The sequence below is a fragment of the Lepisma saccharinum genome, chromosome 8 (assembly GCF_977018435.1).
Source record: "Lepisma saccharinum chromosome 8, izLepSacc3.1, whole genome shotgun sequence".
Lineage (NCBI taxonomy): Eukaryota > Metazoa > Arthropoda > Insecta > Zygentoma > Lepismatidae > Lepisma > Lepisma saccharinum.
Genome location: NC_139236.1, coordinates 46,634,637 through 46,652,078, shown reverse-complemented (window position 1 = coordinate 46,652,078; position 17,442 = coordinate 46,634,637). Strand labels below are relative to the sequence as shown.

Genomic DNA, 17,442 nt, shown 5'->3' with positions numbered 1-17,442 from the left:
CTCTCACTGCTAAAAACTATGCAGACTTCCCTCCTACCCCCTTATCTAGCATTCACACACCTTTAGCACTTAAAGAACCTCCTAGACCAGCTATACAACAAGAATCAGAGAAGAAAATTGAGTTGGGGCCCTTGGCAAGGGATTATTTGAGTACAGGCAAGTTTGAGAAAGATGAGGTCTTTGGACTGTACCCTACTATGAAACCTAATGAAGGAGCAGTTTGGAAAATAGGGAAGTCTAGAGTGACATTCGAGGGGGACAACATAAAAGTCAATTTGGGTGATGAAAACAGTTGGTCAAGGTACCCTGGTACCCCTGGTCTATGGGAGCTCTTAACCAAGAAGCAACCAAAACATTTTACTGAAGAAGACTATCAAAGTTATTCAGATATTCTTATACTATCTGATGCCTTGTATCAAAACAACGATGCTAGTCAGAACAGAGTTAAATCAAGTAGTGGAGACAAGTACAAGAACCTTATCAAGCCCATCTGGAACCAACTCAAGACTGGAAGTGGTATCAAGCAATATAACACTTTAGCTAAAGAGTTTGTGTGGATTAATGATGTAAGAAAACTTATAGACAGGCTGTTGGTGATAGCAGGGGAAGAGAATGCTGGAAACAACAATTTTTACAATGAGAAGATGGGTATTGTAGATATGATTAGTAACAAGCTAGCTACTTTTATTGCAAATGATCCTAAAGGCATAGGATACTTGATTAAAATTATCAATACTCTACCACCTAAATTCTGGAACATGGCAGAGGGTAAAGGCTTAGTTAATGATATTATTAATAAACTGCCATTTGAGGTACATGTTCCTGGCTATCAGTACTGTGGTCCAGGTACCAAACTTGACAAGCGATTGAAGAGGGGAGACAAGGGAGTTAATCCTCTCGATGCAGCCTGCAAGGAACATGACATTGCTTACAATAGACATGCAGATCTTGATACTCGACATGTGGCTGATCAAAAATTAGAAGAAGCAGCATTTGGAAGATTAACCAGCAGAGATGCTTCGTTGGGTGAAAAAATAACTGCATTGGGTACAACAATTGCTATGAATACAAAACAAAAGTTAGGGTGGGGTTTGTAATATAAATATATATAAATACCCTTAAATAATAATAATAAACAACATGAAACCTAAAGGTGTTGTCTACCAGATTCCATATCATAATCTTAAAAATTTAAAAATTAATCCAATTTTAACTAAAAAACAACAAGAGAAGAAGAGACAATGTATAGCCAAAGGGAATGGAATGAAATTATTACTTAGCTCATCACAATTAAAAAGGTTGCAAAATAGAAGAAAAAAATCACATAGTGGTGGGTTCATATTTAGCATCCCTGCCATCTTAGCTGCTCTAGGGGCTATCGGGAGCTTGGCTGGCGGGAGCGCTGCTATTGCCAAAACTGTAATAGATTCAAAAAAGAATAAAGCAGAACTAGAAGAACAGAAAAGACATAATCTAGCTATGGAGAGCCCCCTACGAGGGGGTAGTGGTGTAAAGTCTAGGGTAATCAGTGGTATGAAATCCAAAGCTCTCAGAAAATTTAAAAAAAAGAAGAAGCACTCACCAACCAAGATATTGAATCTTTAGTTAAAATATTTAAAATTAAGTATTTCAGAGGTGTTTTCATGAGTGACGCTCTTCCTAAAAATAGTTCTCTCCCCTCTTGGGGGGCTCGAGAATGTGGTGTGGTTAACTTGGATATGTCCAAAAATATTGGTACACACTGGATATGCTATTATAAACAGAATAACAATGCTTACATATTTGACTCCTTTGGTGGGGTGCCCCCTACAGAATTAATTAATTATTTAAAACATGTAAACATTTATTACAATGATGAGCGTATACAAAATTTCAATCAAATTATATGTGGTCATGTTTGTGTTACCATGCTCAGAATTTTGAATAAAATACATAACATCAAATTAGAAGATTTTCAAAAAGCTGTGTGGTACATTAAGCATGGGAATTTTTCATCTTTCTAGTGAGACATCGATCTTGAAACTACATCTCCATGATGATATCATATATCCAAAATCCATAGCTCTCAGAGCTTTCTACAGCATGTATCTTATTCCAAATGTAACAAATTATAATAATTCTATAGTTGTGGGCAATGAGAAAATTGTTATTCCCCCTGGACAGTATAATTTATCTACTTTACAATCAGAACTTGGCAACAGTGTACTCCTATCTCAGAATTCTGTAACACACAGAGTGGAGATTGTGTCTGCTCAAGAAACGGTAGACCTGTCTAGCATGGGTGAGATTTTAGGATTTCCCAACAACACCAAACTAGAACCAGGTATTAGACACATAGGTAAATTCATACCAAAATTCTTGGCTATAGAGACATTGAACATTCACTGCAACATTGCTAAAGGGATGATTATCAAAGCTGAAGAAAATTCAGTTGGTAGACACAAGGAAACAGGTATCATAGCTACATTCAAACCAAATTCTGAATTCATGGAGCCAATTTTCTATTCCCCCATCCCACCAATCTATTTTCCAGTTTCACATGACAAAGTTAATTACATAGAGATAACAATTACAAATGAGAAGAATGAGATAGTTGATTTTGCTGGTGCCAATACCACTGCAGTAATTGAAATAAATATTTAATAAATAAATATATAAATAAATACCCAAAATGGAAAATATTGAGAGTTATGAATTACAGTCCTTCCCTCCAAACAGGAGGACCTTTGCAAACCTCAATGAACCCAACAAAGAGATCGAGTTTGAAATCACAGCAGGGGATGGGTTTATTCATCCACACAGATCAGATTTGTATATAAAATTTGATATTGTTAAGAAGAGCACTGGTGAAGAATTTCCTCCTACTGCTAATGTGAAACTTATAAATAACTTTGTACCCTTCTTGTTCTCACAAGTTGAAGTCAAGAAGCATGGCACAGTCATAGACAGAATTGATTACCCTGGTATTACATCCACTACAATAGGAACTTTGAAACTATCTAAAGCAGAAAGTGCTTACTACAAAGCTGCTGGATTCGAAGCAGGTACAAAAATTCTAACAAAATCTCACACAGTGTTGTTCCCTATGAGATTGCTATTTGGATTCTTTAGTGATTACAAAGAGATCATGTGGAAAGGAGGTCTTAGCATCATATTTCGTAGAGCACCCAATGATAACAATGCCATCATGAGGTACAAAACTTTAAATGCAGATGGTACAGCAAATGATGCTAGCTTGCCAGAGGCTGCAAAATGTGTTATACAGTCCATGGAACTAAGAATGCCAATTGTTGAATATGAAGCAAATTATTCTCTCAAGTATAAATCCAACATCTTGAAGAATCCAAAAATTTCTTTAGTTTTTTATACTTACCAGTGCATATCTAAAGCTGTAGAAGGCAAGTTTTTTGAATATGATATTACAACACAGTTTCAATCTTTAAGATATGACATGCCAGAGTTTGTAGCTGTACTTTTCCAAACAGCAAGAGATGACAATCAAGAAAAAGACAGCAGCCAGTTTGATGACTGTAAAATTAAAAACATATATTTAAAGAATGGTAGAAATGAAGTGTTCCCCCGTGAAAATTACAATTTGAACATAGCAAATCGAGATTATTTAAAATTGTATGAAGGATACTCTGCTTTTAAGAGAGTTACTGAAGGAAATATGAATATGTATTATGATCCAGATGAATTCATAGCTCATAGGCCAATGTTTCTAATAAATGCTTCAAAAAGAAAATTAGTAGTTATAAATGATAGAACTAATATTAAAATAGTATGTGAATTTCATGATGCACTACCAGAGAACACTACATGCAGTGCAATTTTAATTGTAGAGAAGTCATACATATATGATGTGAAGAATGAAAGAATAATAGAACAATTTTAATTTCTATATGTTTAAAAAGTTATCAACCATCCTCCTAGCTCAATTAGGGATGGAGATATAACAATTTTTAAGTTACATCTATCTATGATGAACATTTGTTGCAAGATTTGCTTGTATTATAGTGTCCATACTCTCTTGTATGAACATTGCAATCTAATATTTGCAATTTATTATCATTGCCATTGAGTGCTATTTTGTTTTTTATAGTGGTATGGACACCATCCAATCTACTAGTAAGATGATGAGCTGACATTAATAAGGTTTCATATTTCAATAGGCACTGTTTGAAATCTTCTATTGTGAGTTTAGCAGTACAGCTTAGACTCACACCCTTGGCTTTTTTTATTTCATTTTTGCCATCTATCTTTAAGAAGTACATTTTTGGCCTGAGGCCAGCAAATTCTGATATTATGGACCCTTCCACCTCATCTTTCATTTTTCCTGGGTTCATCTGATTTTCAACACTGTACAGTGGATGATCTTTTGGATAGTTACTAAAATCAAAATGTTCTCTCATAGAAAACAGATCACTGTATAAATCATCTATTTTTATTACATATACAAAAGCATCAGTATCCATGTAGGCTATCTGAATATTATTTTTGGGCCTCATAACATCATAATGGAACTTATACATCTCCAATTTAGCTAATTCTAGAACAGCAACACCCACAGCTATTGGTGCATCACATATTACACTGACAGGGTTCCTCTCAATAAGATTTAGATCATCAGTGATGCTGTTAAAGCTCTTGTATGTGGGGTCATTAATAAGCTTCTGGATTTTTTTAGGATCAGACACCAAAGAGCATCTCACCCTATTTCTTTTATCCTCTAGACATTTCCCATAAATAGAGTTGTTTATTAATTTATACAAATTTTTCTCAACCTTGGAATTTGTCTGTATGCGACGATTTGTATTTTCTTGAATATAAGGGGCTAACCATTTTTGTTGCTCAAATTTCAATCCCTTGTGGATTTTGGTGAGTTTCAAACCATGCTTGACATAATATTGTAACAGTCGATAATGAAGCACATAATTATATTTGTTTTCAAAAGATAACACCAATTTTGTTTCCCCTGTACCCGGAATCTTCTGAGAAACTGGAACCATAGCAAATCCATGGTGTTCATCATGAAGATCAGATGGATATTCTAAATCAACTTCTAATAGAAAACCCACTGGATGATCTTCACCCCAATTTAGAAAATCCTGGTTTTCAAGTTCTGCATTAGTCATCCATTGATAGTTCCCAATTGGGAGTGATTGGGTCATGACATAACCATATAAATTGTTCATGTCAATGTATAGTATGTATGTAGAAGATTTGCCAGGATTGTAATCAGCTAGATATTTATTGTTGGCTTTTGCATACCTCAAAGGACACTGTACTATACCACCACGTTTACCAGACTCAATAAACATGAACTGCTCAATATTGTCAACAAGACCAATTTCAACTCCTGTATACTTAAACATAGCCTGCCAGGATAGACCAGGTGTTGTGTAATAATATACAGGATCTAGTTGATATATGTGGAAACACCTACTTCTAAAAGCCTCGAACACATCAGATAATAGGAGGGTATCCAGAATCAAATATTTGTCATGATAATCTCCCATTGTTCTACAATCTAGTGTATTCCAAATTTTCTGGGCATATTGATAATCTTCCTCACTACACTCCTCATCTTGAAGATGATTATAAAATTGTTCTCGTGGTGGTAACTGTGTCTCATTAAATTTATCAAAATTATCCATGTATTGATAAGGGTAGACACCCTTTCTTCTCAGCAATTTCATGTTATCATCACCAAAATATTTCTTCGTGTGAACAAATTCACTATCGGTTAATTGTTTCACCAGAGTTGCCAAGCTACTAGATAGAAATTGGTATGAATCAAGAAACCTGAGAGAAACAATTTTTCCATTTTTTAATCTAATAGTTTTCTCTATGGTGATATATTTGTCTTTACTGCGTGGTATAATATTAATATCCTCTGCATCATATCCCAATTCTGAGATAAACAAGTGTGCATCAAAATTTTGCAAATTGTGAATAAATACTGGAATAAATTTGTATCTCTGTATTTTCAAGTTACATGGATTGCAAATACTGGCAATAAAATCCCCACTATAGTGATTGTGATGTTGAATTTTTGGGCAATGTGAATCAAACTTATTGTTACAGTATGCACACTGTGTTGCATTATTATGTTGGTCTTGTTGCTCTGGTGTAAGATCATTCATCGGTTCTGTGTTATGTAAAATTGGAGCAAGTGTTTGCACCCACTCTCGAAGAGTTTGGATAAATTTTTGGGCTGCATTTTCACCTCGATAAATATAAGGGGGTGGACTGTTTGTGTGATATGTGTTTACCAATTTCAGAGCAAAACCACAAGCGACATGTTTAGCATAAGGTGTTGTGTATGATGAATTTGAATCTGGGAGGCATACTGCCATTGGTTTCTGTATTGTCTCAAAATCAGCATAGATCACAAATGGATGCTGCACTAGTGATTTAAAATTTTTGAATTTTATAGTTTTGAGTGGAAATTTATAAGTCACACAGGGGTAGAGGTAACATTTTTCAATATGTTCCTTTAATTGTTCTTCTCTTGTTTTCATACTTGTGCCATGAAATATTGATAGGCAACAATCACATATGGTAATTCTATTATGATGTAATGTTATTTGGTTTCTCACTAATTTTGGGAGATCCTGTATCAAACAATAATGCTTTTGATTTCCCTCAGAAACATACAGCAATCTAATAATATGTGCATCATTAGCTGGTGGATGGTGTCTAAGTACATTAATGTGGAATTTTTCATCATAGCCATAAACAAACACAGCTAATGGTTGATTGTGGTGTTGTTCATATTGTTTTTCAAATTGCTGGATAGCTGAAATACCTACTGGATATTGGATACCAAACATTATTTGTTCAAACTCATCAAAATATTTCATATAGTGAGAGACACGATGTTTATTATTTGGTGCTGGATAAAAATGTGCTATAATACACCAAAGAAAACACATATCATCTTCATTTTGAATATTTAACACAGCATGTTTGTTTCTAATCTTTTTGGGCAGCTCAATATAACTAGACCCACCACCAAGGGGAGTATATCGAGCTAATTTAATTTCAAGTTTATGATCAGTATTACACAATCGCCATCCTGAACCTCTGCCTTCAAATTCTTGTTGTTTTAGTTTAAGTGTTTCACACATTTTATCATAAATATCATTCAAACAAGTGATATCATCACGGTGTAAAATTGACACACGGGTACAATGAGAATATTGTTCTTGTTCACCACGAGGATTTATATACAGTGAGGATAGAGTGAAGTATATTTTGAGGGAACATTTCAAAAGCATGCTTTGAATTGCATCTATAATTTTTTGCTTCAGTTTAGCCAGAAAATTTGGAATATCTGAGAGATCATCATCTATGTCTGTTGTAGTATATTCATTTCTATACAAGATTTCTTGTTTTTGGTTTGATCTAATTATTTTGTTACTCATTTTTTTACCTATTGTTTATTTATATACAATTAGAAAAATTTGTTGGAATAACTCACACTTAACTAAAATTGTTATAATTTTATGTTAATAAAAATTATAGAAAAAACAACAAATATCATGAAATAGAGTTTATACTGGGGTATATGTTTATTTTTATAGGTTTCTTTTTCAAATTGTATAATTTCAGGCAATAAATTATTAATATACAATGTTTAAGAACAGAGCTTTATATTCACACACCTTTAGCACTTAAAAAACCTCCTAGACCAGCTATAGAACAACAAGAATCAGAGAAGAAAATTGAGTTGGGGCTCTCGACTATAGTCTACAATGATAGAGCACTTGAGTACCAGGCAGACAAAAAAAACTGCATAGCTCTATGTCAATTAGTTCTTGAGATTTTGTATTTAGGAACCACTTTGGCGCCCCTGCCAAAAATTGGCTTTTATTGCATCAGTGTATATTGTTTCTATGACCTTACTTGGGTTATTCCGCCAAATTATATGCTTCAAGTCTCCTATACTTTGGTGGAGCCTGTTCAGGTTCTATCCCCCGCGATGTGGGTTCCACTGCCGATCCAGCAATGGTGAAGAATCTGCACTGTGCTCTGGCTTATATAGATTTACAGAGCCAATAGAAACACTGCTTATTTAAACCAATCAGAATATAACACATAATCACATTATGCCATAAGCAGCCAATCAGAAAACAACACGTATCTAATAATTTATTGGATAATAATTTGTTGCACAGCATGATGCAATATATATAAACCAGAAATAGGCCACAACTTGGCCACAAGTGGACCGGAAGTGGACCGGAAGTGGACCGGAAGTGGACCGGAAGTGAGTGTAAGTGGCCTCTTGCAGAGGGGTGGCCTCTTGCAGAGGGGTAGGCATAGCCTTAAGTTGCACTTCTTAAGTGACTGATGACAAGTTACACTTGTATAACCAGTTATAACCAGTTTAGCCCAAGATGCACTGTTCCCTACTGGGAAATAACATGTTCTAACACGCATGTTCCAAGATGCAAGAGGGGCACATGACACATCCCGACACAGGGTCACCTGATTGCACTTGTTAAGTGCCCGATGGCACATGACACTTGTATAACCGGTTATAACCGGTTTGTTTTTAAATGCCCGTTTTATATCTACTGTTGCAAACTATAACTTGGAATGTAAATATGTTGCTCACACTCTATTTGAATTTTTGAATTTGAATTTTTAAAATTGTGGGTGCGTCAGCACTAAGGCTATTTTGCACCCGTCGCATTATACGGGGTCCAGCCCCTTATCGTTACACATAACAATTCTAACGTTGCATAACTAAAACCATCAAATATTAAAATCTTCTGACTTTCGTTAAAAGCTGAGGCTGTAAAGTGGCACTCAGCACACATAAGGACAAGAGAACAGGACAATACAAACAAGATTATACTGGCCATGGGGCCAGTCGCCAGAGCCTCGTTAGTCTTCAGTCCAGGGTGCACTAACGTGGAAGTGAGGTTGACATTTGGGTGCACTACGTGGTAGGTCACCCCTTACACCCCTCTCACACTCTATTATTGTAAATCTTGTATATATATTTTTTTCCTTTAATTTTGTAGTTTTTACTGGAGTTTGTGCTGTTTTAGGTTTTTTGCTATGCTCATCGCTTAAAAAATACAATTATTATTTATTATTTTTTATTAAACCGCACTATTATTTCTCACAACTCCTCATCCTCCATGTTGGTATGATGACAGTGTCTGAGGAATGCTTTTAACATTTTGACACGGTATCTGATAAAGTTCTTATTTTCTTCTTACATTTTTAACATTTTGTGTATGGTCTGTGAAAGTCCCTTTACAATCCTGAAATTTCAACCTTTCACAAGGGGTCATTTACGCACATTTTAATTTTTCTGATAAGGACTTTTAGATAAGGATTAAGATAAAACTATAGTTATATTACACAAAGGCTTTTCGAGAATGAATCACATTTTGCACATGTGTCCATCGTCACCCCAAATATAGAAGTATATAACTTTACTGCAGCATGTGTTGTAATAAAGTTGTACTCATATACGAGGGTGGTTCAGCATGCTCCGCCCCTGACATAGAAGGAACCCTCGTAGGAAAACCAAATCACTGTCACTTTTCAACATAGTCCCCTGCAACATTAACACACTTTTCCAATCGGCCTTCCAGTGCTTCAATCCCAGCAGAAAAAAATTATTTTGGTTGGTCCTGCAACCAAGCATTCACAACATCCATAACCTCGGAATCACTGGCAAAATGTTTTCCGCAAAGGTGTTTCTTCATGTTCGGGAACAGGTGGAAGTCACTGGGGGCCAGATCTGAAGAATAAGGGGCATGAGGGACAATTTCGAACCCTGCTGCATGAATTACAGCCACCGCAACTTGAGAGGTGTGGCCGGGAGCATTGTCACAATGGAACAACACACCACGGGCCAACATTCCGTCGCGTTTCTCCTTGATGGCAGTACGTAATTCTTCAATTAGGGTTGCAAAATAAACACCTGTGATTGTCTTTCCCTGTTGGAGATAATCTATCAAAAGGATTCCTTCTGCATCCCAGAACACAGATCACTTTGCCCTTTGATGGTTGAACCTTGAATTTCTTTGGGGGTGGAGAATGGGGGGGGGTGTTTCCATTGCATGCTTTGGCGTTAATTTCGGGATCGAAGTGGTGAACCCACTTTTCATCCATTGTAACAAATCTCTTCAGAAACTTTGGCTTGTCAGCCTTTATTGTCCGCAACAGGTTCTGACTTGTCACACGACGTGTCCTCTTTTTGTTGACCGTCAGCATTCTCGGGACCCAGTGTGCAGAGATTTTTTTCATTAAAAAATGATGATGAATAATTGAATGCACACTGCCAGTTGAGATGCCACATGTATCTACTATATGGCGGACAGTCACTCGCCGGTCTGCCAAAATCATGTCATGCACTTTTGTAATCATTTCTGGTGTGGTCACCGTTGCAGATGAGCCACCACCATGCTTATCTTCACAGGTCTGCCGACCACATTTAAATTCACGGCACCATCTCTTCACTAGGTCATATGAAAGACTAGAGTCTCCACGAGTTCCCACCATATCTGCATGGATCTGTTTCCGTGTTAGATTTTTCTTGAGGAAATATTTTATCACTGCTCGGACCTCAGATTTTTCCATTGTTTCACATGTGGCCACACTTCTTACTGATCATCAGCGTGTAACAAAAAGAGAAACTGTTGTAAATTCTTGAAACTTTGTGGATATTAGTCTAAAGAATGAACAATTTTACATATAAAATTACAGATCTCTACTATCACTGGAAATGGGTCAGGGGCGGAGCATGCTGAACCACCCTCGTAGTTACGTAACTAACAGACTCTAGCATTTCTGTACATAAGAAAATCTACTTGCATGCATCTCATTTCAGCAGGTGACACCCTCCCCTGCTATGACTAAGAGTATATTTTTAAAATTTGGGTATTTCTGTAAGGCACATTTCTTGTAAGGGTGTATAATATATAATAGTCAATCTCTAACAGCATCTTTTTCGCTTTCAGGTCCACCAAGCATACCATTTATTGGAAACCAATTGGATATTATGTATCTGTGGTACAAACACCGATCATGGAGAATTGCACTACTAGAGTATAACAAGAAATACGGTGATATTGGAACAGTAACACAGTCAGGATACATTCAGTTCGTGGTATCATTTCAAAGTGCAGTGAAGAAAGTTCTTAGCAGCAAAGAGACTCAAGCAAGAATAGTCCCGGGAATAATGAAGTACCTTTATGCGGGCAACGAAGGTATGGGAGAACTGATTTAATATTCTTTAGGCAAATATTGTTATTACATTTATTTCCAGTCTGTAATTACCATGTAAAATTTGGCGTATGAATCCTTTTTTAAAATATAGTTATTAATAAGAGTGATTTACAATTGTCTGATGAAATTGCAAATTATTATCTAAATTGCAAGCGAGATTGAATATTATAATCTGCTTTTCAAATATTGGCGTTCCAAGGTCAAATCTCAAATCACTATTCCCCTCACCCTGGAGCATTCTGCCTTTTTGTTTCTTCCTGTCAGCCTGACACAATGTTGCCAGTAGAGCAACACTGATTTCCACTGAATCCACATTATATTTCGCTAAATCCTACAAACTCAATTTCAGATGCCAAATATATACTATTTATAAGCATACGTACACACACGCACACACACGGTGGGGGGGGGAGATGTCCGCACACTCATTGTTGTAAAAATTGCAATTAGGTTATTTGAAATTCGAAGTCGTCTCAGTCAGTTAGTTACATAATGATTTATGTTAGATTTAGATAAGTACAGCTCTAATGTGAAACATACAATCGCAGTTACGAAACAGTGTCTTTTATGCGAGAACTTTGTTGGACATATATTGTTAGTGTACGTTGTGTAAAATACGAAAATTCTATTTCGCGATGATCCGTCACCTGGTGAAACATTCGAAAATCGTGAGGTTAGCCCGCCCCATTTTGGAACGGCGTTTCTTACAAAACTATAGCACTACTAACGAAATTCTTTACGACAGAAAACAGCACTAATGTAGCACGAACGATGGACAAAATTTTGTTAACTTTCCAGACAACTGGCGGGCTAAGTTGATGACTAAGTTCACGGACCTGTGAAACTGTCGCGTATCATTACCTTGAACACTGATTTCGTGATAGGGATGTTCAACAACGAATGGATAGATCACGAAGACAATCGGTGAAACGTTTTGTAAAAATTAATTGGACTGTAACTCGAAATTCACATGTATATCTTTGATTATTCTGGTACTGTCAATAAAATGACTGAGATGTGAAATTTGGTATACCCAAAGCTGAAGGTATCTATGTGAAGTGCCAAGGATGTACAGTCACGGAAAAATACTTCCAGCATATAGCCTTAATGCCAGTAGTCTTATTGGGGAAGCATTTCTAGATTATCATTGTCAGTTGATATTGACTGAAGAGGCACAGCATATAACAGTCGTCAGTTCTCATTTTGACGACACTGCTTTGGAATCGCTATTAGCTTTAACATATTGCTCGTACGTCTTACAAAAAAATATGAAGGGCTAATCCTGGTGAGTCTTTATATTTCGATGACGTAATCATCGGGGGTTTTTCAGAACAAGAGTGTTACATATAATTTGTGCCGTACTATCAAAGGTAGAAGGCCATAATATAAAAGCAAACCTTTGCCTCTCATTGAGTATCTTATACCGTGCGTCCATTTCGATCTTCAGCCGAGAGATCGGGAGAAGCGTGGCGGGCGGCGCTGACGAAGATGCCGACATTTTCAGCCTGTAATGCCCTCTTATTTTTATGGACATATGCAGACATTTATATAAATATTGCAAAACGAGCTCTAACATCTGTTATAACACGAAAAAGTTCTTCTGTACTTCATCCAAGTTTCTCTCTTATATACAAAAATAAATACGCTTTAGAAACGATGTTAAGAACCACAGATAATAAAACATTTTAATCATAGTTTTGAACATTAACGTCAACGTCAAAGAAACCAGTAAGTTTATATCCTTGAAAGAGTTTTGTGGCCATGGGAATCGTTTGGAGGTTTCGAATGTGCAACACTGTATCAAGATTACGCTGCAGACGAAACCGTTAAAAGTCAATGGTTTTCGTGAGCTTCCTTGCAAGCCGAAATATCTGAACTCGAGTTTTTCGTTCCTTCGCGACTAGATGAAGACAGAGCTGTGAATATAGTGGCGAGCAGATGTAAACCAAGAGCGTGTTAATTTCGTACTGTGCGCAAGAGTGTTATTATTGGTTACTTGCCGTTACTTGTTTGTGTTGTTGCAGTGTGTATGTTTGTTGTGGCAGTGAGACGATCGGAATGCCAGCCGCAAGGTTCACGTAGAACAAAGAATTTTTATGTATGACACAACAGACTTGTGTCGAGACGTGTGTAGGCAATTTGTACAGAAATATGCAATATTTATATAAATGTCTGAATATGTCCATAAAAATAAGCGGGCATTACAGGCCGCAAATGTCGGCTTCTCCGTCAGCGCTGCCCGCCATGCTTCTCCTGATCTCTCGGCTGAAGATCGAAACGAACGCACGGTATATATTATTAATAAAGGTGCGATATGTCTGTCTACAAAGAATTTAGCAGCCATGGTTAATTGCCCAAAACCACAGAACACCTCACATATACGTTAATATTTGAGAATGTTCAACATATTCCCTAATCTATTAGGGAATTAGTCTATCCCTAATCGTTCGTTCTAGATACGATATATTACAGGACTTTTGAGGACAAATGTAACTTGGGATTATTTATTTATTTCCCTTCAACAGAGACAGTCTCCAATTACAGAAGCTAGTATTATAATGTTACATTTACATTTACAACGTGTACACATATGCACACACTACCTCAACATCTGTCCTTCCTGACTCCTTTACACATAGACATATAATACATAATATATACATACATACAGATATATATAAACATACATCTTGGTGACAGAACAGGTTTACCACTTAACTTTAACAACAAACATTTTCAAATATTTATCCATTTCACCTGAATCACCCAAAACACGTATCACAAACACTGATACAATGTGACAAATACAATCCTCATAAAAAAATCCATTTAGAAATAATGCTCCATTAACATATTCTAAATTTGGCCTGTGTCATACCGAAATCCAGATCCACGAAATCCTTTGAGATCTTTTATATTCAAGGGCCATTTTTTGTAATGGGGAGCTGTTATACATTTCTGTTCTCTGCGCAATGTATGTAAGTACGTAAGTGACCCTGTCTCACGTGAAACCATATTATTTCTAGTATGGTACTACTATCATATATCCATTTATTATTTTATATAGAAACATTTGTCGAGAAATTTCCCGTCTATTTGAAACACCTACAAAATCAAATTCATTTCTGAAATCATTGTATGGTATTTTAAGTATCATTGACGATATTTGATGCTTTTTATAATATAATAATCTCAGAATTTTTTTCTGTATGCATTCAATGATATTTTTCTGGGAGTTACAGGTTGGCGCCATTAGTCGAAATGTCCAGTAATTTTTGGTTAAAATTTCATTTTTCTGGAGTTTGACAAGCTCTGACTTACCTAATTTTCCCCTCTCATCCATCTTACAAAATCAACGTTAATTTTTATGATTTGTGTCTAATACTTAACCGTTTAACTTTTCAGGTGTGTTCTTTGCAAACGGTCACACGTGGACAATACACAGACAAATGAGTTCCAAAACGTTAAAAACTTTGGGCTTTGGACAGATGTCAATGGAGGCAACGATACTTGACCAAGCACTTCAACTGGCTTCCAGGTTTAAGCTTCAAAGTATTGAGGCTGGGAAAGAAGGAGTCGAAATGCACAATGCATTCGGTGCACCAGTTATAAACTGCATATGGGATTTGATAGGAGGGCACACTTTCGAGTATGACGACCCGTTTCTGCTAAAGTTCCTTAAACTCATTGACGAAGTTGAACGTACTGCGATGAGTTCTTTCATGTGCTTGAACGCGTATCCTTTCCTCCGCTATATAATTCCAGAGTTTTCCTCTTACAATTCACAAAAGAGAGCTGCGAAGTTTGGGGAAACTTATTTTAAGGTAATTATTATTTCTAGATAATATCCTTGTAGTTTTGCTTGTTTTTATTTGGAATGTGCTCTCTCTTCAGACAGATGATATTTGTGATTTTAGTTTTAAGCATACCTATTTCTGTCGATCATTTTGATGATGTAATAAGTTGCTCTAATATCTTGGTCTGTTATTGAATCTCAGAGTTCTGAATATTGTAAGGATTATGATTGATTTGATTAATTTTACTTCGCTTTTGTGCCACTTTTGGCTAATTGCGAAGATGGGGATGAGTGATGATATGATGAAATTGATGAATTGACACTCACAAACATCCATGTCCAGGAACCCGTCAGGAATATGTAGAGTTGGTTCTGTTCGTCGAATTAGTGTTTCTCAATTTCCCCTTGTGGTGAAGGAGCTTATGAATAAACTGAATAGCTTAAATAATTCTTAAAGCTTTCCTGGCAGCGAATGATGAAGAAGTTTTGTCAGGACGTCAACCAGGTTATTTCTGGATAGGCTTTCGAGAGCTAACGTCACTCTAATATTTAGGAATCGAAGTCTTCAATCCCTGAAGATGAGAGTGATGTTAGCTCTCGAAAGCTTGGAAGCCTATCCGGAAATCGCTTTTTTATATCCCGAGAAAAACTCTTCATCAAACTGAATAGCTGTTTATTTATCAATATTTTAGGACATTTACTCCATTTCGTATGCATAAAAAGGACTACTATCCGTGACAAAAATATTGAGCCCTCGGTTTACGCGCTTGTAAAATTGTACACTGGAATTCGAAAGAAACGCCCCCCCCCCCTTACGGTTAAGCAACCCGGAATTTTATATCATCTAATTTCGCCTGGTAGTGTAGTTCCCGAGAGGAGCAGTGTTTCCAAACCTATAACCGTAGTGTTTCCAACTCTGTATTGGTTGCTTGGTCGTTGATTTGGTGTTTTAAGTACACAATGCACAGTATGACTAATCGGGACTGGACCTACAGTTTAAAGTGGGATCCGAACCACTTTGTGCCTCCACCGGGACCCGTTGATTACAAGGCGACGACGCTACCACTGCGCCATCCAAGCCTGTATTGCTTCGTAGAAGACGAAACCTTCACGTAAACTTCTTCATTCGTTAGTTACATTTGGTTTACAGACTCACATTACAGGACACACTTTTCCTGTATTGCATGTTTTCTGGAGCATTTATTTTTCCTTCTGTGGAGAAAATTCTGTAATTATTTTTCATCTTATGTTTCTCAGCTTGTCTACCATTTATTGGCTAATCGCAACAATGAGGATGAATGATGACTCGATTAAATTGATAAAAGGACAGTCATAAACCATGGGGGCTAGATTCATATTATTATTATGACTATTATTATTATTATCTTCTTTTTTTTACTTTACTTTTGGCTAATCGCAACGATGATGATTAGTGTATGATAAAATTCATGAAGGAACACTCACAAACAATCATACCCAGGCCAGGACTCCAACCCGGGAATTTCGTCATCGAGATCAAAAGCCGACGGCTTACCACGCTCGGGCATAGCGGCGGCCAATTATTATTAGTGATAGTGTCTCAAGTAGTGTATTTTCCCACCATATTCTTTCATACAATCATGAAACGGATGAAAATTAAAATGTTAAAATACCTGCCTACGTTTTTTTTTTTTTTAATAGCTTGCAATATAAACCCCTACTGCACGAAACCAAATTGTGGGAATATGAAACAGAACCAAGTTAACATATCTTGACCGTTTAAAGTGTTAATACAAAATCTAGAAAAGAGTTACCTGATTGCTTTTCCATTTGTTGTATGGGAAGAATTGTTTGAAATGTGTGTGTAGTGGCAGGCAAAAGAGAATACAAAGATCGAATAGAGAGGCAACACTGTCACTGTTCTGCACTGCACAGACAACGCGTCTCGTCGAGTGGGCGGGGCACTGTGGGTGCGAGCGAGCTGCTGTTGCTTCTGCAAAAAAGAACACTGACAGACAACTGAATGACGCTCCGCTTAAAATCTGGTCAATCGAGAAAGGATTTGTTGAGGAAGTGAATTGAAATATAAACGCCAGAATTTGGTCTAAGCCTATAATGGTTACTCGCAATAAGAGCTGATCAATTTTTACATGTGGAATTCCGTAATGAAAGAGGCAACAGGCCGCACTCCACACCTTTAGCCTGGTAACACTAATAAATCATCTCATTATATGTGTTCGGTTACGCTGATAGTCATGTTTAATATATTACCTTCAAACACAAACAATATCATGGACTCACTCAGAGGAAGAATTCAATTTTACGGTTTACTTTCCTGAAGATATTGTAGGAATATAATCATTCCGCTCCATTTTCGTATTCTCAATTGCACTCGCACTATTTTTAAC

The 17,442-nt window shown here is 36.6% G+C and overlaps 1 protein-coding gene across 1 annotated transcript; it reads left to right on the top strand.

Annotated features, from left to right (window-relative positions):
• The first annotated feature begins 11,147 nt into the window (after positions 1–11,147).
• On the top strand, positions 11,148–15,601 carry LOC145991761 (methyl farnesoate epoxidase-like). Its single transcript, XM_083127813.1, has 3 exons — positions 11,148–11,240; positions 14,665–14,961; positions 15,513–15,601. Exons 1-3 carry the CDS (start codon positions 11,213–11,215, stop codon positions 15,599–15,601), a joined length of 414 nt encoding a protein of 137 aa, XP_082983939.1. The 5' UTR covers positions 11,148–11,212.
• The last annotated feature ends 1,841 nt before the right edge of the window (positions 15,602–17,442 follow it).